The 25,876-nt window shown below is 37.3% G+C and overlaps 1 protein-coding gene across 1 annotated transcript in view; it reads left to right on the top strand.

Moving 5' to 3' along the window:
• LOC109078535 (dihydropyrimidine dehydrogenase [NADP(+)]-like) overlaps window positions 1–25,876 on the top strand; it is a 162,178-nt gene that overhangs the window by 115,474 nt on the left and 20,828 nt on the right. The window contains exons 17-19 of the mRNA XM_042718058.1: window positions 8,440–8,523; window positions 17,860–17,968; window positions 19,962–20,078. Of these exons, the coding sequence (XP_042573992.1) occupies window positions 8,440–8,523; window positions 17,860–17,968; window positions 19,962–20,078 (310 nt within the window). The remainder of the gene's footprint in view (window positions 1–8,439; window positions 8,524–17,859; window positions 17,969–19,961; window positions 20,079–25,876) is intronic.

The raw sequence follows: 25,876 nt of genomic DNA, 5'->3' as shown, positions 1-25,876 counted from the left end.
AGTCTGTGCAAATTGACCATAATATAATTTCTGTCATGTCATCTCTTGGAGAGTTTATGGTAGTATACATGGCAATGTTAATGTGTTTGGTCTTGATGGAATAGATCTGCTACACTGCTGCAGCAGAGCAAGTACAGAGACTTTCTATTGCCAATACATTCAGAGACATGCTGCTGTGAGCATGGAAGAAATACTGCTGCTGCACATATAACATGAAATAACCCTCGTATAAATCATATATGAAATTACTCCATAGCAGATCTAAACAGGTGGAGCTGGGGAAGGTGGAGGGTTTCTGAAGTGTGCTGCAACTGCTGGCCAGCAAGCACTGGCCAAGTATTAAATGTTAAGCAGCAAGCTCATTGGCTGCTGAATCAATTGGCTGTCATGTGAATACTGATGTGATTATGTCAGATTAAGTAAGAACCTATCAACCTGTGCCATGCATCTAGAGTTTCATGACAGAAATTTGTATATAATATTCCAGTTAAAAATTGTGACTTTAAGATTTTTAATGTTGAATTTTCACTCCAGTCTTCAATGTCACTTAATTCTTAAGAAATCATTCTAATATACTGATTTGGTGCTCAAGAAACATTTCTGTTAAAAACTGTCACTTAATATTTTTGTGAAAACCGTGATACACTGTTTTACTGCCCATTTTTGATTAACTTAAAGGGATACTCCACCCCAAAATGAAAATTTTGTCATTAATCACTTACCCCCATGTCGTTCCAAACCCGTAAAAGCTCTGTTCGTCTTCGTAACACAATTATAGATATTTTGGATGAAAACCGGGAGGCCTGTGACTGTCCCATAGACTGCCAAGTAAATAACAGTGTCAAGGTCCATAAAAGGTATGAAAGTTGTCATCAGAATACTCCATCTTCCATCAGACGTGCAATCTGGGTTATTTGCCTCTACCATGCCTCTAAACCCCCAAACAGTCCCAACAAGGTAAGACTGAAGCACCTCTTCCTCAAATTCACAAATGCAGGAGAGCTGCTTGTTTAACGTATACTTGAGGGTTTCTGCAGAATGAAGTTATTGCATCTGACGTAAGTAAGTGTGTGTGTGTGTGTGTGTTCTCTGAGGTGTTATAATTCCCACTGGCGCTGTTTCGTTCTGTATGTAAACAACCGGTGCTGATTTAGACAGGACGTGCAGTATGTAAATGCGGACAGGACCCTGCCATCACTAACACTTACTGCTGCTGGTGCTCTAATTGAGGTGTCGTACGCTCTCGTACCTTCCAGTTTATCTCCTCAACGCCCTCACACACACAAATGCGCTCAGCGAACCCACACACATGTACGTTTACATTGAGAAAACCCAGGAGAAGATTTGGCTCGTGCAGTGAGGAGGCTGGCGTGACAGTGAGCTTCAAGACCAATGAGGAAGACATGTTTGTGAGGGAGTTTAGTGGGAAGTTTCGTGTACAATCATGTCAAGTCATTCTACTCTAGTATCGTTATGACAATCTTCTTCCTCCTCAACATGCCTGTGATATAATACACATTACAAAACAACCCACACTATTGCCCTGTTTACACCTGATATTAAGGGCTGTCTATTGAATAATGAATAATGATGTAATAACTATACAGTGTGCCACAAAATAATGGTACGAAACGTCTTTCCTTTTAAAGTAAGTTATGAAAGTAAGTTATGAATCGATTCATAAAAGACTGTTATGAATAAAAAAAAAAAAAATTAACAAATCAAGAGCATAGTGCGAGTGGAATTTGATTCCCAAAATGAATATCTCTTATGAACTGATTCTTTTTAGTGAATCAAAAACATACTGTTCAGTGCAAAGAGTATAGTGAAACAAATAAATAAACCGGTGAATCAGATCTTTGAATGAATAGTCTATGGCTTGAATCAGTCTGAAACACTTCTCTGTATAAATGTAGCATTTCTGTATGGTCTTGTATGACCATATACATTACCATTCAAAATGTTGGGGTAAGTCTGATACTTATTTATTTATTTATTTTTAAGAAATTAAAAATTGTATTTATCAAGGATGCATTACATTGATCAAAAGTAACAGTAAAGATTTACAAACTTTGAACTTTCTATTTATTAAAGAATCCTGAAAAAAAAAAAAAAACTTTCCACAAAAATAATAAGCAGCATAGCACATCACAACAAGAAAAAAAACAAAACATGAAAAAAAAAAAAAAAAAAAAAATAAAAAATCTGCATATTTGAAAGATCATGTGACACTAAAGACTGGAGTAATGATGCTGAAAACTCAGCTTTGGATCACAGGAATAAATTATATTTAAAATGTAAAAAGATTAAAATGGGAAATTGTTATTTTGAGATTTAATATAATGTCATAGTATTACTGCTTAAGAAAAGAAAAGAAAAATCAAATATATGCAGTCTTGGTGAATCTTTTTTTTTTTTTTTTGCAAAAACATTGATATGATTCACTGAAGAAAGCTTGCTGCCGAAACGTCTGATTGTTGTTTGCTCTGTTGCAAAATTAAAATAAATTGAAAGTGATTAAGATTAAGTGAGTGCAGATCCCTTAGAATATGATGTTGCAAAAACATAAAAAAAAAAAAATCTATTGTAAGATACTGTATGTCACTTTCTACATCAGTGTATTACTCTGAGTTTGAAATCGTTTGACCATCAGCACTGACCGCTTGTAACCACATGAAACTGACCAGGAGTGAAAGGGGGAATTGTACTCTGATTTTCACTGGACTCAAGCTTTTAGGCATTTGATTCAGAATTTTGATGCGTCATGCTCACTTTTAAAAACATGCTTTGCTTTAATGAATCTTTCAAAGACACAGAAGACATGAGAGCAGTCTTTCTGCGGCGATGAAGCCTCACATATTCTTGCTTAAGCTGAGAAAAGGGTCCAAGAAATTTCTTGATGCCGATCATTAATTCATTCATTAAAGAAGTGCACAGTGTTAAAGGGCCCAGAATTGTCAGAATTGTCTATCAAAGGTGCCTTGACGTAGCTATGAGCTGGATTGGGCCGGGCAGCGCAGCTTTGATCACACTGGAGTGGTTAGTTCTTGTCAAAGTTAGTGTCAGGTCTGATCAGTGTTTGTGTTGAGGCCTCTGGCTGTGTAATGGAGCATATCCAGACATCCTCCACTCACTCTGTCTCACTCACACTCACACAAATATCATTTTTCAGAGTCCTGCAGGTAAGTCACAGCTCAAAGCTTGGGCCATTTGTGAAGACCGAAATCATCTAGGCTTACAAATGGAAATCTACTATACATGCAAGTACTTTGTATCTTCATCTCGACGAGCGCAACAGTTGGCTTTTGTTTCTTGTTCAAGTGGGGTGCTTTGATGTGATGCACTTTTTACTATTTCTGGATAAGAGGTCATCAGCTTTGAAGTTTTCTATGGAATTAGGTACATGAAAGCTCTTTCTTATAACACACAGGTAATGCTCTTGTTTGTGTTTCGCCATTGTTAGGATTCACAAATAAATTTACTTCAATTCTGTCCAATATTTCCTGAATGTTAAAGTGCATTGTGTGTAAATATCATCTGTCCTTGGTTGCGACTCTCCTTTTTGAGTCCACCAGCCTCTGGAAACATGAGAACGGTTCATCAGGGGCTTTATAAATTTGGTTTCAGTGGCCATGCAGCTGCATACAAATCTAAGATCACCACCGAGCAACGGCAAGCATCAGCTGGAGTGGCAAAGAGCTCGTCACTATCGGGCTCAGGAGCGGTGGAAATACATTCTCTGATTAATCACTCACTCTTCGCCATCTGGCAGTCTGACAAACGGATCTCAGACTGACGTGAGAATCTGAATCTGACAGAGAGGGCTACCCACATTCCCAACCTTCCACGCATGAATATTGCCAGCTGTAAAGTTTGATGGAGGTGGAATAAGAATAGTGTAGGGCTGTTATTTTCACGGTCATGTTAGTTTTTCCCTTTAGGGAAGTTACAACACATTTGACACACTCACACACACACACATATATGTATAAATATAAACTGTGTGTGTGGTTTGTGTGTATTTATACTGTATATATCGACGCACGCATATTTAAAAGTTCGGGGTCACTAAGCAGTTTGTTGTTGTTGTTGTTGTATTAAAAAAAATTCAATTAATCCTGAAATAATTTAAAGGGGTCATATGATGTTGCTAAAAAGAACATTATTTTGTGTATTTGGTGTAATTAAATGTGTTTATGTGGTTTAAGGTTAAAAAAAAAAACACATTATTGTTTTTTTTATGTGTCGTTTTTACAAAGCTCATCGTTCTGAAAAGCGAGGTGTACTCTGATTGGCCAGCTACCCAGTGCTTTGTGATTGGCTGAATGCCTCAAGCGTATGGCGGAAAAGTTATGCCCCTTGTCATACTTTGATGTGTGTCCCTGTCAGAACACCGGTGAGACAAGACAAAAACAATAAAACTCATTACAAACGAACCATGTGTTGCATCCAGTGAGGACATAATTATGGATTATAATGACTTATTCTGTGTTTTAACACATTGCATTGCATCGCGCCGTGTAAACATAAAACCACGTGTACATTTGTGATCGGAGAAATAACAAACAAGCTCTACTCTACACCAGCGGTTCTCAATTCCAGTCCTCGCACCCCCAGCTCTGCATATTTTGCACGTCTCTTTGTTAACACACCTGATTTAGATAACCAGCTTGTTAGAAGTGATCTCCGTGCATGAACTGTGTTCCCATTGACATTGTCGCTACACAGTGTTCATTGCTCCCTACTCCCTGAGCAGGGAAAATCTGTTGAAGTTTATCTCACTTCGGAACATTCATTCATGGATTTGCGCTGCACAACGTTTTCACACACGGACAAGTGTGACATCATATACCTCAGTGAATAAATAAAATTTAAATTCACGTCTTTCAGTGATTTCAAAGGTCCTTACAGCCTAAAACAGTAGAGGAAACAAAACCCACAAATACATTGACCAAGCAAAAAAATCTAGTAAACAACAACAAATTATTTCCATGTTTTTGCCACAAAATTATATTTATTATGTACAGAAAACACTCTATTTCTCCCACTCTCTTTCCCCTACAAAGCACACACATCCAGTACGGCCACCACACACACACACACACACACACACTTATACAGTACAGATCCACAGTCACACACACACGGAAACATGTATGTGTACAGAAATGTGTTGTCAGCGTTACTCTGACGATTTTATGAGTAAAATAGTTTAGCAACTTCAAAGCAACCTGTCATTTCTCACTAACGAGATAATAACGGAATTCATAAATGCTTAATCTCTCTTTCTTTCTCTCTCTCTCTCTCTCTTTCTCTATCGCTCTCATTAACTGCAATAATAACTGCATTACTATCACTTATATATTACTATATCATTATACTATCAATGGCTCAAGCCTACGTTACTACAGTAGGTCTAAAATGACAATTTAGAATTAGCAACAGAGGTATGGGATGAGATGTGTAAGAATTTACATTTGCCCGTCATCAGTTGTGACCCTGGACCACAAAACTAGTCTTAAGTTGCACGGGTATATTTGTAGCAACAGCCAACAATACATTGTATGGATTAATCAAGTAACGGGTAATATTTTTTAATTAATGTTTGGTTTAAGGTTGTTGCATGTAATTATGTGTAATGTACTGTTATTATTATAGTAAGTACATGTAATGTAACAGATTAAAACAAAGTGTTAAATTTAAAGGGGTCCTATTATGCTCTTTTACTAAGTCTTAATTTTGTTTTGGGGGTGTACTAGAACATGCTCTCATGCTTAGTGGTTCGAAAAAACGCATTATTTTTCACATAATTTACATTATTACAATACCCTTCTCCCCAGCCTGGCACAAATGGCTCGATTAGTTCTGGGTTTGATAAAGGCCCGCCTTCCGAAAAAAAAATGTGTCGTGACTGGTTAGTTGTCACAGTGTGTTGTGATTGGTGAACATCTTAGACGGTGTTTCAGTACTGCCACGCCCCTTGCCAAAGTAGCAAGTTCCGTCTGCTCTGTTATAGTTAAGGATGGCGTGAATATTGCCATGTCAGTTTGAGCCGGATTCAGGCCCCGATAATATTGAGCAAGAGGATGGCGCAGAAACTTTGCATGCATGGATACTCTTAGACATATTAGAGTGCTAACCTAATTGTTGGGTTTCTTTTTTGGCTAAATCACATTTTAGATACGATGTCAACAACTGCTTTAAAATAACTGCATTTACCATGTACAGATAAGTGCAACGGTAATATGTATTATGTTAATTGTTTTTTTTTTTAATTCTGACATGAATTGCAGTGAAACTGTTATACAGTTGAATTATACCATAGTCTCATAATTGAAGTGTAAATTCTGCAGATTACATCATTGTCCAGTATTGTTCTGTCAGCAATTTATAAAAACATTTTTTTTTAACACTTATTTGCATTCAAGATTCATATTAAGGTGCATGTGTAGTAACTGTGTTAAAATGCCCAGCGAGGTAGAAAACATCTGCTGCAAGGAAATTCAAAAGGCACGGGGGGGAAAAAAAAAAAAAAAAACCTTTCTTTGACATGGCAAAAACTTGACACTACAGCAGCATTTCTTCTTCATTAACGTCTCGTCTGATGCACTCAACCAAGCATTCTAACCACGACCTCACCCCTCCCCACCCCCAGCCATTAGAATTTTCAGAGGCGGGAATTATTTTAATGATATTCTAATGGCTGCATTGTGACATCACAAAACCCGGAAAACAACACTGTAGTCCAAACGAGCCATAGGTTGTAGTTCTTGAAAAGGGACTTTTTAAAAAAACTAAATATCTCCCTTTGGAGTGGACTTTGCAACTTTGTAGATCTTTTTTATGCCCAAACACACACACTACACGCTTACTAAAATTCAAAAAGTGAAAGAGCATATTAGGACTCCTTTAATGGCCGCAGATTAAATGTATAAACAATTTTTATAAAAAAAAATTTCTTCATTCAAAATGTATATCACCCAACATCAGTTCTCACCCCAGTAATTCACATGTGGATGCAGGAAGGAAAAAAATCCAGCATTTACTGGAAACCCTTCCCAGAAGTGTGTGTTATTGCAGTACGGACCAACCTTATATTATTCTCCATCATTTGTGGAATGAAATGTTCACAAAGCAGATGTCATCATATTTTTGGCCATATAAAATACTGTGCACCTTATACCAGCACACCTTGGAGTAGATTTACACAGTTCTGTCTCCTGCCTGCCTTGTCTGTCATTTTGTGTCTCTCAAACCCAGCCAAATCACTCGCTCGCTCGCTTTCTCTCTCACTTACTATCCCTCTCTCCCTCTCTTTCTTTTTTCTCTCCTCTCTAATGGCTGTCAGGTTTTAGGAAAGCCATGGCTGTGTGTCTGAAGCAGCAGGTTTGTAGGGTGTGTAGCGGAGAAATCGTTCTGGCTCTCCCCATTTCAGTGCGGTTCAGAACGGCCGCCAGAGCGTAATTGCCTGTTGAATGCTTTCCCACTTCCAGCACCCTCGCTCACTCACCCGCTCCCCATCCACCTGTGCTGCCTTTTTTCTGCTTCCCTTTTTTATAAGACGACTCTGTGGCAGATTTGACATGTCAAAGAGTTCTTCTGGGTCTATTTTAAGAACACCATTTTATGCTTTTTGAATGCTGGGAAGTGCTCAGGGTGGTTTTTTTTTTTTTTTCTTTGTTACAGATTTGGCTTTTTTTCTTTTGTGCAGCTTCTGGGAGGCTGTTTTACATACACTGGCCCCAAAAACTATTTGGACATCTTAATATATTAAAGATCTGTTTATTTCAGTGCAAAATATCAAACCAAGTGGCATTTGTAAAAAAAATATTGCAATGCTTTTTTTTTTTTTTTTTTTTTTTTTTTTTACGTCTTGATTTTAATTACATATTTATGTGTTGTTGTTGTTTGTTTTTTTTTGTTTTTTTTTTGATTGGATATGCATATTACATTTAAACTTGGCCACAAAAATGCAAAATGGATATAAATTCATCTATTCCTGAGTTATATGGAAATATACTAAACTAAAATATATATAACTAAAATAAGAGCTCTCTTCACCTGATATGGCAATTATTGTTTGAGTTTCGTGAATGGTGCATCTATATGTCTCATCCATGATTACATGATGCTTATGTTTTTGGCTAAATCTCATCTTGCATGCACCTTAAACCACCTCCAGAGCTTGTTTGAGTGATCGGAGCATTATCAGTCTCAAATGCATCTTGTAGGGCATTTACACCTGGTCTTGTCATGGTCAAATAGCAATCTGATGTGTAAAAATGCATGAAGTGACCATGTGTCTTTTGTATGAGATATTTCTGCTTTGGATTTGTTTGTCTGTAAATGTGATTTTGCAGTGCAACTTTTCTTGCACATATTTAATTACACAAATGACTTCATGTTCATGGTGTTTTACTTCATTCTTTTGCTTAACAGGAATCTAAAGCTGATGCTCTGGAGCTGAATCTGTCCTGTCCTCATGGCATGGGAGAGAGAGGTATGGGACTGGCCTGTGGACAGGTAAGACAACATTTAAAAAGCACTGCTGAAAAACTCACTCCTGATTTCAAAAATCATAATTTGCAGACCCTTATGTTGTTTCAAACCCTTGTGATTTTCTTTCCTCTGCAAAACACAAAATGAGAAAAATTGAAGCCTGTTCTCCATGCTTTTTCTATGCAATTACCCTGAACAGGGACCAAAGCTTTTAAGCTTCAGTAAAGACCATAAAAGTGTGAAACAGACAGAAATTCAAGTCATTATTCTTTAACTATCTTGACGCCTGTCCTAGATCTTGTTGGAGCGTTTATGAGAAATGTAGTAATGTCCTGTTTGTAAATGAACCCCCCTTTTTACCTTTTAAATAACTTAGGGCTGAAGGTTGATATTAGGGCTGCACAATATGGGATAATTATAATTGTTGTTGCTGTTGTTGTTATTGTTATTATTAAATAAACTTATAAAATAAGAAATATTGCCATTGCAATATTTCTGTAACGTTAAGTACACTGATAGAGAGTCGAGATGAAAACCCATATTCAGTTTATTGAATATAATACAAATAAATAAATAAATGAAATTACATAAACTGGAGCACTAGATTTTGACTATAAACAGGCTTAACAATACTCACCAACAGAAGGTTACAATAACAAAGCTAAGAGACTATAGAAACATGAGGGGTATATATAGAGTTTGTGTTTCCTTAAAAAATGGTCAATATAATGAACCAATGACAAGACAGAACTGAGAAACTCCTGATAAGACAAACCAATGAAAACAAATAAACAAACAAAATGCATGGCCAGATCACATGAGGGACAAAAGGAATCACATAAAACAGGAAGTAAGTAAAGTAAGTAAAATTTTATTTATATAGCACTTGTATACAATATAAAAATACAATCATAAAAGATACATTTATGAAGAACACAATATATGATGAAGCAAAAAAGCCATAATATTGGCAATATGCAAAAGAAGACAAAAGCATGAACATAAATAAAACCTAGAACATACATGACAATTTCACTCAAGAATAAATGAATAAATAGTAATAGTAATGGTCTTAATTTTGTATTTTTTTTTTTTACAAGCTGCTTGCATGTAAAATAACACATTGCCGCATCGCACTCTGAAACACACAGCACATATATTTCAGTCATGACAACTCTCAAAAGATTTTAGCATGGTGATGGATATGACAATGTTAATGTATTTGGTCTTGGTGGAATAGATCTGCTACGCTGCTGCTGAATTTCTGCTGCTGCTGCTGCTGTTGGTTATTATTGTAGTTGTTGATTATTGCTGCTGCTGCAAGCAAGTACAGGAACTTGCCACTGCCAATGAATATGGGGATACTGTGCTGTGAGTATTTACGACATACTGCTACTGCACAAATATATTATATATAAAATAACCCGTAGCAGATCAACACAGGTGGAGCTGGGGAAGGTGGAGGATTTCAGAGAAACTCTGAAAGTGCACTGCAAAAATCTCAAGTGAATGCTAGCCAGCCATATAAATGCAAGGCAGTAAGCTCATTGGCTGCATGTGCAACATGAACCAATCAGCTTGTGACAAGTCGTTTTACCCTCTGAATACCATTAGTTACGTTAACAACCCGTCAGCCTGTGCTATCTAGAGTTTCATGACTGAACTATACATTTTTTTAATTGCAGGCTTACTGTGTTTTCTTTCCTTTAATCATGCTGCCCCAGCTGATTTGGTTCACAAAACTGGCCTGAATGATTTATTCAAAGTTATCTGGTTCTTAGTCTTTGGCCACAGTGGTTAAAGGTCAATTGAAGGTAAGAATGTCAGTGAATAACAACTTAAATTCACATCTGTTCCTCACACAAATTCATAATTTGACTTGGAATATAGCACAAGATTGGGATTTTGCTTCAAATGCTTAGTTTACACTTCATCATAACTAGAAGGAAAGTGCAGCATTGTCCTCAGAATTTCACCTTTTGTATTCCAAGTAAGCAAGAAAGTCATATTCCGGAAGACGGGACAGAAGTTAGACTCAGACTCGGGTCACCTACACATCACCCGCCCCACCACATTTCCGCTCCCAAGCTGTATTTTCTTTTTCTGCCGGGAGATCCTATAAGCCTCACAAGACATTCAAATGCAGACTAAATGAACAGAGCAGGTCAGGAGGCATCTAATGGTACCCTATTCCTCTCCATCTCCCTTCAGCTTCGTTATGGTTGTGAGGAAAGCGGGAGCTGTTTCCCCCCTGAAACAGGACACAAAGCCATTGCGCTCCTGCAGAGGCTCTAAACGAGCCCTGCGCTACCTCTCTCTCTCTCTCTCTCTCTCTCTCACACACACACACACACACATATGAAGCTAATCACAGCCTGCTGCCTCCTGGCAGCTAACCTCTGTGTGAACTAACGCAAGGCAATATCATTTAATCACACTGTTTGCCACACGCTCTCTTGTGCTCTCTCTGTGGCTGGCTTTCTCCGTCTGTCTGTCTCTGTCTGTCTTTGCTTCCTATTTATTTTTTCCCGTCTTTCAGTCTGGATAACCCCCTCCGCTCCCCCCATCTGTATGTTTCTGTCTCTTCCCCTTATACTGTAGGGAACAGGGGGAGGTCTCGTTGATTGTATGAGAATAAGTAGGAAATTGTGCACCGGTACAAAAATGTATGATTGCAGCCCCATACTGTTGGGTATTTAATCAGGGAATGTGGCCCTCTCTTTGAACCCTGGAGTGTATGGCACACTGGGCTAATGCAGATCTATCTGGACACAGCTCTGTCGGAGGGGAAACTCATTTACATTTTACAAAGAAAGAAATCAACTCGCAAAGTTGTAAATATGCTAATGTTAAACAGTTTCTTTCTCTGAGCGCCAATGCAGGAGAACTTGAGGAATCTTAAGCGAGGTATTGTTTCGGTTCAGGCATAGCTGGATTGCTCTTTTTATCTTAACTACATTTTGTTCTGTACTGAGTCTGTTTATGATTAACGCCAAATGTTTGTGCTACAGCTTTGAGTTACTGTGGTTGTGATGTGTTTATCACTGATTTTTCAGACATGTTCAAAACATGCTCAAATTTTCATGCTATTAATTTTAAAATAGCAACATTTTCTCTCTAATTAATCAGAGATGATATTAAAAATGTTCTTAATACAGATGTACCATATATGAGTTCCTTTTTATTTTATTTTTAAAATTATGATATTGCATAAAGAAATTACACATTCTAAAACCTCTTGTCATCACTTCATACAGATATATTTTTATAAGAATATGATATAATATAATATAATATAATATAATATAATATAATATAAATGGCTATTTTCTTTGAAATGGCTAGTGGACTGCAATGTTAATACTTCATATAGATATCATATCATATATCATATATGATATATCATATCATATTATTCTTCCTTATAATATAAATGCTATATCCTGGAAAAGCTTAATCATAAAAATTGTAATAACATACATTGCATATTATACCTGCTTTTTTTGTCAACACCTTCACATTTTTTATGAATAATGAAACCTAGCAACATGAAAGTCTTTTTCAACAACTTACCTGCTATGAAGTCAAGACTCTCTCTCTCTCTCTCTCTCTCTCTATGTATGTATGTATGTCTCTATCTCCTCTGCATGTATGTATATATATATATTATATATATATATATATATATATATATATATATATATATATATATATATATATATATATATATAAGAGAGAGAGAGAGAGAGAGAGAGAGAGAATTATTTGATTATTTATAGAAATTTTCTCACTCATTGCAGTGATGTAACAGTTGGAGCTGAAAGGAAATAACAAAAAGGAAAAGGAAGAAAAGGGCCAGGAAGAGCACATTTTTTTATTAATCCTAAATAATTATTTAATACACATACTTCTACTTTTTTCAGTTCTATAGCCCATTTTGAATCAGTGATATGTAAATCACCACAGCATCCGGAGCTGACGCAGCTGCTGTCCATGGTTCTGAAAACAGACATCCCACAATCTGCAGGACAAAGTATTTTTCCTCCCAGCTTGATTTATATTTATAGATCCTCCTTATGTGTGATATTGTCTGCGGCGGATGAGATACTGCACCCGTGCCTTATTTTACACCGCCTGTGCTGTGTTTCAGATGTGTTTGAGTCCTCAGCTTCATAGATTACCACCTTAGAAGTGTAACATATTCATTGATCTTCCACTGCGCCTTCATGTGTATCAGCCCTTGTTTCAGAGCCTGACCAGAGTGTGTGTGTGCAGTGAGCGATCAGTGCCCTCTACATGAGATTGATGCATCTCATAAGTGTCCCAAACCTCGCTGGGACCTGTTCTTCCCGGATTTCAAGGGAAAGGGTTTCAGACACGTCTTGCCAGAGGTACCTCTCTTCCTGCATTCAGAGCACCGGCGAAGCACGAGCCCTGAGCTCGGAGCCTTGAAAGCCAAGCTTACAAACACTTGTCAGCCAGAGGCCTTTAATAAGCTGTCATAGGCCTTCCCAGCGCCGCTGAGCTCCCCTCTGTGAGGACATTAAGTTCTTACAAGTAGCATCTGTTTCAGGGCCAGGCACCTGCCTCTGGCCCTAGCGCTCTGCTAATGCTTTTCTACCTTCCCTTGACCACACTCCCTGCTGTTAGCCACTATGTTTTAGCCTCGCCACCAGTGACCTACGCACAGATGGACATGCACACACACATTTGTGCTCACAGACATCTGCTGGCCAGTCTCCATTATGCTCCTGGAAATCTTAATGTGCTCTCAATCTCTTCTGCGAGCCTAAAGGTGGCATTTTTTTTCTCCTCGCTCAAGCATTTCATTCCTCGGGGTGCTTGGGGCCCATCTCCACCAACAGCTTGCACAGTTTTCCCTCTGTCTTTTGGGTTTTTCTAGCTTCTCTCTGTAGACCGTAGAACATTCTGGTTGCTACCCTCTGACAAGATTTAGTGTGTGTGTGTGTGCATGCATGTGTGTGTGGTTTTCCAGCCTTGTTATAAATGCTCACTGCCCACATCCCTCCCACGGCCCATACTGGTGGCTATTTTCCTCCAATGCACCACATATCATCCCCTCATGTTCCTCAGCACAAAAGAAACTCGTTCAGACTGAAGATCTTCACCTTGAAAAGCATCGGAGTTTCTCATGTCGTGTCAGCATCCACCGGTTTCCTGTGTTCAGGCGGCAGAATCTCAAGACAGAAACAATAGCTCGAGGGTAAGATCCACAATAAAGTTTCTTGCGCAGCGATTACAGAGCGCAGCACAGAGGCTGTGTTTCAATCAAATGTGATGGGCTACAACAAGTTAGACAATAGGGCTTTTCCTCAAAAGCGCCTCATTTCTATCTCTTTGTTTGCTGCTTTGTGCTCATCCCTTTCCTTTCACTCACTCTGACACTTTTCTGCCGAAAAAAAGGAAAGAAAAAAACATAAAAAAGAGATGTTTTATGGGCCCACACAAGCTATGAACAAACACGCTCATATTCAGAGGAAAACAGAAATGCCCTGAAGCATCGCATTTCCAACAGATGTCTGAGGAGCCCGGAGCCTGGTACGACAGAGGCACATCACATTTCCATTTGGCACATCTCAGCCGTATCTCTGAGTTATGACAGTTTGCGCTACTCTCAAGATGCGCGCCATTCAAATCTCATTCATTATGAATGCCAGTGATTTGGAGGGCTGCCATCACGGTGCTCTCCAGAACCACAGCACCAACAGAGGAGGAGATACAGCTTCACTATAAAACACACTTTATTCTGCTCCAGATGTTGCGAGAGATGTGTTCTTTTCCTTCATTTAAAAGTTCTGAGGGACTCGAGCTGTATCCGATTTAATGTTTTATTTTTGTCTTTCTCTTGACTAAACTGCAGGATGTTTAGGGCAGATCTGACTTGTTGCACTCACATTTCTGCTTAAAGGAGAACTAGTGTTCAAATTACAAGGAGTTTAGAGGAGGCCAAGACACCTTATTTTCAGTCATAACCATCTAGTTATCTCTACAATCAGGCTGAGCGGGTGGCAACCCAACCATCCCTCGAAGTGTCATATACATTTTTTACAACAGGTCATTCACTTCCATAATGTCAGACTGATATTGATTTAAAATAAATATTTCAAACATTAAAAATAACTACAATGACAATAGCCAGTTGCAGTGCTGTATATCTGTGGCAAATATGTGTAGTATAGTGTGGATTAAAAACAGATCTTGTTTACCATAGTTACCATTTTATTTCAATTGTGATATTGAAGAAACATATATATATTAATTATCAATTAAAATTTGGGGGTCAGTAATTGTATTTATTTATTTGATTTTTTTTTTTTAAGTTTTATTCTGCAAGGGTAAGTTAAATGGATCAAAAGACAAAAGATTCTAATTCAAATAAATGCTGTTCTTTTGTACTTTCTATTTATAAAATAATCACACACAAAAAATCAACACTGTTTAAAATATATTAATATATATATATATATATATATATATATATATATATATATATATATATATATATATATATTAAGCAGCTTAACTGTTTTTAATATTGATTTAAAAAAAAGACAAACAGAAGAAATGTTTCTTTAGCAGCAAATCATATTAGAATGATTTCTGACACTGTAGACTGAAGTAATGGCTGCTGAAAATTCAGCTTTGCCGTTATAGGAATAAATGGCATTTTCATATACAGTGCCCTCCATAAGTATTGGAACAGTAAAGACAAAATTGTTCTGTTTGCTGTGGAGTCAAGAAATCTGTAAATATGATTAAAAGATGAATATGAGACCAAACTACAGAATGGCACATTTTATTATTGGGTGATTCAACACAAAGATGTTTTACCAGCTAAGAAGATCAGCACTTTTAGAGTTTGATCTCCCTATCTGATGTGAGCATAAGTATTGGATCAGTTGCCTCATAGGTCTTTCTAAGTGTTCAGCTGTGTCCTGTTGCATTGATTCTTCAGATATTAAAAGCAGGGAATGTGTCTTATCAGTTATATCCATTGCTTCCGCATTCTAAGTCTTGCATTCGGTGATGACACACACAAACCAGGATGAAGATGAGGAAGCCGACTCTGAAAGTAAAACAAGCAATTTGGATGCTAAAAGAAAAGAGGAAGTCAGTTAGAACTATAGGAAAGGGCATGGAGAAATCAAGAGTTTGGAAACTACTGGTGACATCAGCAACCAACGACAACCTGATCGGCTGAGAAAAACAACAGTAGTTGATGACAGACAAATCATAAAAGCTGTGAAAATGAACCCTAAAATACATGTCTGTAAAAATCACCAACAACCTCCAGAAATCTTGGGTGATGCTCTGTCAATCTACAGTCTGCAGGAGAATGTGACACAGAATTACAGAAGCTACACAGCAAGATGAAAACCTCTGATCAGCACCAAAAATAGAAAGGCAAGATTCTTCACAAATGTGAGCTAGTAGAGTTTTGGAACTGAGTTGATGGACCGATGAGAGAAAGATTAACCTTTATCTAAGTGATTGGAAAGCAAATGGAGAAAAAAGGGAACTGCAAATGATTCTAAACATACAAACTCATCTGTAAAGCTTGGTGGAGGTGGTGTCATGGCATGGGCATGCATGGCTGTCTCTAGAACAGGACCTCTTAATTTTAGTGATGACTTAATGTTAGATGGCAGTGGCAGAATTAATTTGGAAGGGTACAAAATCATCTTGGCTACCAATATTTAAGAAAATGCCACCAAACTCAGGACAATGACCAAAAACACCCTCCCAGTTCAGTCAAGGGCTTTATCAGGGCAAAGAAATGTAAAGTGTTAGATTGCCCAAATCAATCTCCAGATTTAAATCAGACTGAACATTAATTTCATCAGCTGAATAGAGGAGACTAAAGACAGAAACTCCCCAAAACAAGCAACAGTTGGAACTGGCTGCATTAAAGGCTGGAGAAAAGCATTTCAAAGCATAAGACCAAGAGTCTGGTAATGTCTATGGGTTGCAGACTCACTGCTCTGATTGCATGCAAGGGACCTGCAACTAAATATTAGCTTTTAATCTGCCTTAAATTCAACTGTTCCAATACTTATGCTCACATCAAATAGTTAGATGAATTCTAAAAGTGTTGTCCTTTTTATTTGGTAAAACATGTATTAGTTGAAAGACCTAATAATAAAATGTGACATTCTGTAGCTTTGTTGCATATTCATCTTTTAATCATATTTGCAAATGTCTTGACTCCACAGCAGAGAAAGCAATTTTGTCTTTACTGTTCCAATACTTATGAAGGGCACTGTATATTCAAATAGAAAAAAAAAAAAAAAAAAAAAAAAAAAACGTTATTTTACATTGTAATAATATTTTGCGATATTACTGGTTTTACTGTATTTATTTATTTATTTATTTTTACCAAATAAATACAGTCATGTTTTTTATCAAAATAAAAACATACAAAATCTTACTGACACCAAACTTTTGAATGGTAGCGTATATACTGGATATAAAGAAATAGAAATTATAGAGGAGACTGGGGTTACTTGTATCTTCAATTATATAAAAAAAAAATAATAATAAAATAAATAGTAAAAGGTGATGTAAATTTGGTTCTAATTTGAACCAGCATTCAAAATTACTGCTAGAGATACCGGTGTAACTGGACTTTTGAATCAAAACCTTCTCGTTACTGAGATATAGCACTTTTCCTCGTGGGAAAACTAGCCCTGGTCTCTCCTATACTAGAAAGCAGATCTTTGAGCATTGAGTCCCCTGAAGCTTTGTTATAATTCAAACAGTGGATAACACATACATAAAATGACTGAATTCCTATCAGAAAGGTGCACACGCAATATAGATTTGTGTTGTTGTTGTTGCTTACTGAATGAGAGGGAGATGAGAGGCAGAATGAACGGCATTAAGGGAGCAGGAAAAGGCAGCCGCAGAAGTGAAAAAGCAACATGAAGGCAGCGATGTGTTTCAGACGACATGTTCAGACACAACAGCGTTTTCCTCCCTGGCCACATCTGAGAGAGTTCATGAGGGGATCGCTAAACCATTTGGAGTCCTTGGTGTGTGTGTGTGGGCGGTAGAAAGAGAGAGACTCTATGTGAGTGAGGAAAAAAGAAGAGAGATCAAGAGAAAACACATTTTGAACATTGCCTCTGTGCTCTGTGGCCAGTGTTCGGAGAATATTTAGTGCAGCCTTGCTGTTTTAAAATGGACCAGCAGATGAATGTGAATGAATGAGAAATGCACCTCAAATGTCTCAGTTTTCGCCCTTTGTCATTTTCGGTTTGCCCTTTGAAATAGTAGTTTCTTTTTTGTGATTCACAGAACCATGTAATTAGACTTGACTTACATCCCCCATCACTCTAGGACCCCGAGCTGGTGAGGAACATCTGCCGCTGGGTCAGAAAGGCCACCACCATCCCCTTCTTTGCCAATGTCACCAACATCGTTGACATCGCCAGAGCCGCATATGGGGGCATGAGCAGCCTCACCTACAGACAAACATATGACAACAGACACAGTCGTTTTGAGTGAATTTGTAGGTGATATGTGGATTTAAAAAAATAAATAAATAAAATCTTTGAAAAAATCTTATATGCTCACCAAGGCTACATTTATTTAATAATAATAATAATAATAAATGTATGTGTGTGTGCGTGTGCGTGTTCTAATAATATGATTTAGTGCTTAATAAACATATCTTATTTTTATTAATGAACAGTTGTGCTGCTTAATATTTTTTTGTGGAAACCGTGGTATCTTTTTTTCAGGATTGTAAGATGAATAGAACATTCAAAATAACAGCATATGAATATATATATATAAATATATATATATATATATATATATATATTTAACTCACTTTTGATCAATTGTATGCATCCTTGCTGGAAACTTTTAATTTCTTTAAAAATAAAAATAATAATAATGATCTTACTGACCCTCAACTTTTGAACAGTATTGTAAATTCAACTCATTAACCTAATCAGTCATTTTTAAATTACATTTTCAGTATCATGGCATTATTATTATGACGTGCACACCATTTTCAGATGGAGGAAAACTTCATCTTGAATAAGGTTCCATTGTTTATATTTTCAATGTACATTTACATTACATTTAGCCATTTAGCAGATGCTTTTATCCAAAGCAACTTACAAATGAAGACAATAGAAGCAATCAAAACCAACAAAAGACCAATGATATGTAAGTGCTATTACAAGTCTTGGTTAGTGTAACAGTTTTTTTTGTTTTTGTTTGTTTGTTTGTTTGTTTGTTTTGGCGGGGGGTGGGGGGGGGGGTAAGTATAATAAATGAAATCAGAAAAAGAATAGAGAACGGTAGTGTTACAGGGTAATTTTAAATAATAAAAAGAAATAAAAAAAGTCAAAAAATAGAAAAAAGAATAGAGAATGAAAGTGTTAGGGGGTATTTTTTTAAAATAAATAAATAAAAAGAAAACAAGTTGAAAGAATAGGAAAAGAATAGAGAACACAGAATAGAAATAGAATATAGAGTGCAAGTGTAAGATGGTCAAGAAACAAGTAGATAAAATATAAATAGAATGGATACCGCTAGTGTAAGAGGGTCAAGTGTAGGAATAGATGGAAGAGATGTTTTTTTTCTTGTTGTTGTTGTTGGTTTTCTTTTTTAGCCATTTCAATGTACAACTATTATATATGCACCTACGTGGTAATCAGCATATTCTTCATACTAATTTTTAGTGACTTTCTCTTCTGCTCACTCATGCCATTTATTACACTGCACTTTAAGTTATTTAACCCCATCATTCATTCTCATTCATGTTCTTCACAACTGAAGTCAAGAAGGTGAAGGATAAATTGTACAATATAAGCCAGTAACCTTTTTTAAATATAAGATTTGCTGAGAATTGATTTATGTTATTTTGTTACAAGCTTCCTCCTGGCTCCAAATTTGAATTTGATGTCTTACATTACATTACAACTACGTATTTTTATGTCTGTACCCTAATGGACACATACAGTTATTAAAAAAAAAAAAAAAATGTGAATAAAACCTATATATTTTGACATACTTTACATGCACATACATTGATCAAAACAACATTTTAAATAGCACATCTGAAGTATTCTCACAGGTAAACAGTTATTTATTCATTTCCTTCACACATGCACAACTAAACATGATTTTAAAATGAAATTAGCATGTACTGGCATACCAGTGCTTGTCACTTGGCATTTTCATGTCACTTTGTACTTTTATAAATCTTGACTTATTCCTGCTTAACATAGAATCACTTCTATAGAAATTAGCATCAAAATGTAATTATGCATGCATTTTATGGTAAAGGTATGATCTTTTTGGCAGGATTAACAATAGCACTGTATTTATATGTTCTGATATTACTGGAACAGTGTCTCAATGTAATTCATGAACACAATGTGGCTGGTTCAGGCTTTTGTAAGAACCTCTGTGGTTGTTTGTAGGCGGGGCAGATGGAGTCACAGCCACCAACACTGTATCTGGACTGGCTCTCAAAGCTGACGCCACACCCTGGCCTGGGATTGGCAGAGGCGCAAGAACTACATACGGCGGCGTTTCTGGTAAGAGAGAGGGTGTGTGTGTGTGTGTGTGTGTGTGTGTGTGTGTGTGTGTGTGTGTGTGTGTGTGTGTGTGTGTGTGTGTGTGTGTGTGTGTGGTGTTGGCTGGCGCACTGGCTGCTGAGATGTCTGGGCTTGCTCTGGTCAGGTCCTGCCTGCACAGACAGATGGACTAGATCAGGTGTGAAAGTACTGGGCATGCTCTCTGCTCTCTAGAAATGGAGCTTCAGTGTGGGAGGCTTATAGTAAAAATACATAAATCCAGCTAGAACAACACTGCAAAAATAACTCTGTCAATCAGTGTTTTTAGATTATTTTCCAATAAAAATAAAGTATCCTTAAAACATGATTCTTACTTGAGAAAAACTAATGGGGGGGGGTCTTGGTTGTTTATTTTTTTAAATAAAAATCCATAAATCCATCCAAAATCCATCCATAAATTCACTTCAGTTCATCATAATTACTATAATTATTTTTCATACATTAATGGTAAAATGGTAAAGAACATGTCAATATGTGTCTGTGTGCTCACCACTAATGAAAACAATCTCTGTGGTCACAGATATTAAACAACCTTTAAACAGCAAACGGTTCACATATGTGCTTTATAGTTTCAGCTGTGTACAGCTGAGCGTGTTAAAGCTTCACCTCAGCACACCTTTCCCTTCTCCCTTCAGCTGAGCTGCCACAATGTCTGCAGAGGCAAGGACAGGGTCAGAAACACGGCCTGCATTAAAAATTAATACTTGTACTATTGAGGCTCTATTTTATGCAAGCAAAACTGACTGGCTGTCATATTTTTCACTTTTAAAGTCTTATGGGCCTCACCGTGCAGCTCTCCCATGGGACCCAGCCTTGCAGCAATGGTCTAAGACTCTGCCTGAGACCAACCTATTGATCAGGAGGGCCCTAAAGGGCCCGTGCGGCCCCACATATTTTATCTGCTCCCAGTACAGCAGCTCTCTTCAGACTTTTGGTTTCAGAAGCCCATATCCAGAGCATAAAACCATGTGCAGAGCATCCAGGGGCACATAAATGTGTGCCGCCCTGAGCTCTCGGTGGAGCTGGGTTGATTCTCTAATTTATTCAGTAATTTAATGTTTAACTCAGCAGCAGTGGCCAGGTTTAAGGTGCTTTGATTTATGTGGCAAGTGGCATAAACTCTAAGTGTGGAGGAAATCAATCTTTTCTGTGACATGTTTTTTTTTTCTCTCAAAACTTTTTAATCACAGTTTCTGTACTACATTCTTGCATTTGCCACTAATATTTAGTATAGGGATAGAGAGGGTATTTTAAACATTTAGACTAATTCTAACTCATTAGTTGATTAATAAAATGATGTTTAGTGCTGTTTTGTTACCTTATTTCTGTGCTCAGAACTGATCAACAGTCGAGATGAGGGATTTTCCATTGATGTAAGATTAAAGAGGTTTCCGTCCATGCAAAGGCCCAAACATTAACTTAAAAAGGGGTGCATTTTTCCAAACGCAACTATGGTCGCAAGTTCTATCATTACCAATAGAGTTTAAAGACTAAAAGTCAGAAGATATGTCAAAAGATCACTTACTGAAATGTATCATGTAACCACTCAGTTGTTTCAATGACAGAAAGAAATTTTTTTTATCAAGTGTTCACAGGTGGTTAAATATAATAGTTTAGTCTCAGCTGTTAATCTTAACCTCCAATATTATAGTCATTAATCAAATAAGAGGTTTCCATGTATAATTTACACATCATTCTGAATAATCGGTTATTATCGGGAAATTTAATATAGGTGAATCACTAGTTTGGATAGCTGGGAAATTAAATTACATTAAAACTTCAACTGAATATCAGGTTATGTAGAATTACATTCATAAAGAAGCATTATATTTTGTGATTTCACTGTAACAGAGGGCTGTCGATGAGCAATAGAACAGTGGAGTGTGTGTGAGCTGAACATATTTGAAAGCTAATCACTGATTTTTAGTGGAATGGGATGAAAAAGCAAATATGGTCTAGTATCGCCTAGAATTTATCATAAATTCTCTGGTTGACATTAACAATACCTTGTGAAATTTAGAGTTAATAAACCCTCAATAGTCTCTCAAGATGTACAGTACTGAGCAGAGCTTCTCAAGCTGTAGTCCACGAATGTTCCTAGTGGTCTGCACGTGAAAAAAATAATAAAAATAAAATGTTAACACTGCACAATTAGTTTAAATAAAGTCAGTTTTATGATAGTCTTTCGTGTGATGTTACAGCAATGCAGAAGGCTGCAATTTAATTAAATAATTCAATAAATATAGTCTGTATGTGCTGGGTTCTTCTGCTCTCTGTTATGTTGTCTGCTACACATTCTCCAGTCATGTGTGATCTTGTTTTTAGCAGCCTCAGAGTGACTTAAAGCATATGCACACTTCAAACTCCATCTCTAATGGTGTTTTAAGTTTTGTTTGCTGCAAAATGATAATGTGGTTTGATTATAATGAGATCATTCAGCTAGAAATGATTTTTTTTTTTCAATATTTAACCTCTTGTTGTTCCAAACCCGAGACTTTTGTTCATCTACGAGAAACAAATGAAGATATCTTTAATTCAACTTGAGAATTTCTGGCCCTCCATTAAAATTCCATTACACCAAAACTTTCAAGCATATCAACCATACAAAGTTGACATGTGAGAACAAACCTCATTGGTTCTTGTGTGTTAAGCAAGCACATTTGAGCTTCTGTTTACGAGCTCTATGTGTGTGCGCTGATCAAAGTTTATATGTGATTAAAAGCAGAAATTAAATATGCTCATCACAAAGCAAGTGTGTCTCTTCAGAAGACTTGGACTAAACCACTCTATTTATGACCTCTTTATAAACTTTTTGACACGTCAGCATTTTTCTGCAAAAGGCTTTCAACAGAGAAGCGAAAATCTCTCAGGTTTAATAAACAATCTTAATTTGTGTTCTGAAGAAGTTTTATTATTTAGAACAACATGAGGGTCAGTAATTGATGACAATTTTCAATTTTGGGCACACTATCCCTTTCTTGATGGTTTGACACAATACGTGAAAAAAAATCAGTAATATTTGTACGGTTTCACAAAGTGCGTTTTTTGATTCATTATTACGATTTCTTTCTGCCGTTGTAATTATTATATATACACATTTGCTATTATATCGTCTGTGTATACTGCTTCAGATAGAGCTTCTGTGTCATCTTTGCTGTGTAGTAATGACTGAAAATGTTTGTGTGTAGAGAAAAACATTGCTTTGTTTACGATTATATTAATTTATGAGAATGATTTGCAGTCCGGATGGAGCCAATACGGGGTATGGATCCAGGCCGCGGTCCAGTAATTGCTGACCTCTAGTCTAGATCATATGGTCACTTTATTTTTCCCCTGGTAGGGCCTCCCACTGTGATTTCATTTAGATGGCAGCGTGCTCCTCATTTGATGTGTGTTTTAATGATTGGTCATGCCGACCGGCTAGTCTGCTGTCACAGATATATTATTGCATCTCTTTCATTGTGCATGGAAAACCATGTTCCCCAGACACCCTGGCAGCATCGGCAGGCGTAATTAACAGAGAGCTGCACCGTCATTCCTGTCTCTTATTTGCTTTTGTTATCTGGCCGGGTCTTTTTGAGGCACAACATATTCGGGTGAAGATAGAAATCGTAGAGGATGCAGAGACCCCACGCTCCGTCTCGCGCTGTGTTTGGAATTATTAATCAGAGAGTCTGGCATTGGGAGCGGACGCCTCGCGCTAACAGATGCCACCGATGGCCTCACTGAGCTGTCAATCACCTTAGCACGGGACAAGACTGAGGATGGTGCTCGTCCGGAGCTGTGCTCACTCACGTTGGAAGCTGTGATAGGACCTGCTTAGAGTAATGAGGTATTGATGAAAGATACAGAGTGCTAGCGAGTCCAGGACCGTCTCTGTTCGAAGCACAGACTGTGCTGTCTGTAAAGCACAAGTGTGATACCGCTGAACACAAGCAGCCTACAGAGAGAAAAAAAGAAAAGAAAAGGAAAAGTAGGTTCATAGCAAAAGCCTCAGTAACCATAGGCTTTTGTGCTTTCACAGTGGCGTTCACTATAGCAAGCGTGTAAAAAGTGCTGAGAAATTATATGAAGTTATTAAAAAAAAAATCTTTATTTAAATAAATATTATATAAAAAAGCTAACCTAGCAGAAAAAGTCACTATTTTGTGTCTGTAAATGTCATTTAGTTCAACTTTAGACCTGTTACTAATCTTATTTTCGGGGAAATATATCAATACCTACAGACCAAATTCCAAACTAGCTACAATGGAGTGGAAGCTTAATTTAGTCTAAACATTTTTTTAAAAAAAAATCTAAAATATATATATATATTTTTATTTTAATTTTCAGATTTTAATTTTATTTATTTTTTTATTGGAAATCACAGCTTCAATTGCCAAAGCACATAAATTAGGGTTTAGACTGTCCTAAAACATTTAGACTGTCCTAAATGTTGGAAGAAAATAGTTTGATGTCCTCAGATTAACAGTCTATGTTATGCTAACCGGTTGTCGGGGTGTGGGGGGACAAACATATAGAGTATAAATTTGTCATGACCAGTGAAATGCAATACACAGTACACTAAATGAAATTGTTCATTAAGAATATACTGTAATTAAATAAAACTACAGGTATTCTGTTGCAGTGTTGTTTGAGTGAAGTACCAATGTAGTGATGAAGTACAGTTACTCAAGTACTTAAAACCCCTGCTCAAGAGACAATATTAGATCGCCTGAACTAAGTTTAGCATTTGCCTGGCTGTGCTGCTGTTGACATGCAGTGAACTTGTGCCGACAACTTCACCACAGGTCCTGGTGACAAACAGGCGTGAGCGACCCTGTTTGACAAGGACATGTTGGGGTTGTCAGAGCAACAGGAGCTGTCAGCACAGCCGGCGTGAAAAACAAGAACAAAGCGCAGGGAAGGACAGAGTCAGTGCCACAATAACATCAAAACAATATCACAGGACTGAACCTTTTCTTGAGTGGAAGTGTGCTGCCTGACAACATTATCTGTGTCTGCTGCCATCAGCTGACAAGTGCTTTGATGGCTCTCAACCTTTGTTGCACAAGTTGTGTCCATAATAATGCGATTGTGACATCCCTCACAGTACAATAGCCCATTGCCAGATGAGTTGTAGCAGATGTCTTACTGGAACATTATTACCTCCATACGTATTTGACTCGCTCAGACATATAAGAATGATGTGTTCAGAGCTCTAGCCTCTTGACTTAAACTGTACTGAGCCAAACCCCCATCTCTAAATCACACCCAAATGGCTTTCATTGCGATCCGAGTGATGTCTTCTTATGATATTAGGTTGTCAGAACAGAGCAGAGATGACAAATTCTACCTGACGTGCCATCCATTTAGCCAACAGGTGGAAGAGCAGAAAAAAGAAGGCAGCAGGAAATGCCAGAGGCTTAGGGAAGCGCCCATATGTACATAATTAACCATGCAGCATGGGGATGCAAAAAAAAAATATGTGCCGAGATTGAATTTATCTCCCCAATTTGAGAATAGTGTGGGTGATGAAGATAGTTTAGCACGCCGGAGTGCAGCTAAAAAAGATGCTGTCTCGAGCCATCAAACGGTGGAAGTGGAGTTCTGAGCCATGCCGGCGAAATGAATGTGGACAAACGTACGGCTGTGATCAATGAATGGGAACCTGCTGGGAAAATGAGGTTAAATGTAATGTGATAAACACTTCCATCTATCTGGCTGATCAGAAAGCCACTTGGCTTTCATTAGGGAATCCTGTCATCCTGAGAGATAAA

The sequence above is a fragment of the Cyprinus carpio genome, chromosome B2 (assembly GCF_018340385.1).
Source record: "Cyprinus carpio isolate SPL01 chromosome B2, ASM1834038v1, whole genome shotgun sequence".
Lineage (NCBI taxonomy): Eukaryota > Metazoa > Chordata > Actinopteri > Cypriniformes > Cyprinidae > Cyprinus > Cyprinus carpio.
Note: the sequence above shows the minus strand (reverse complement) of the source record. Positions and strands in the feature narration are given on the sequence as shown.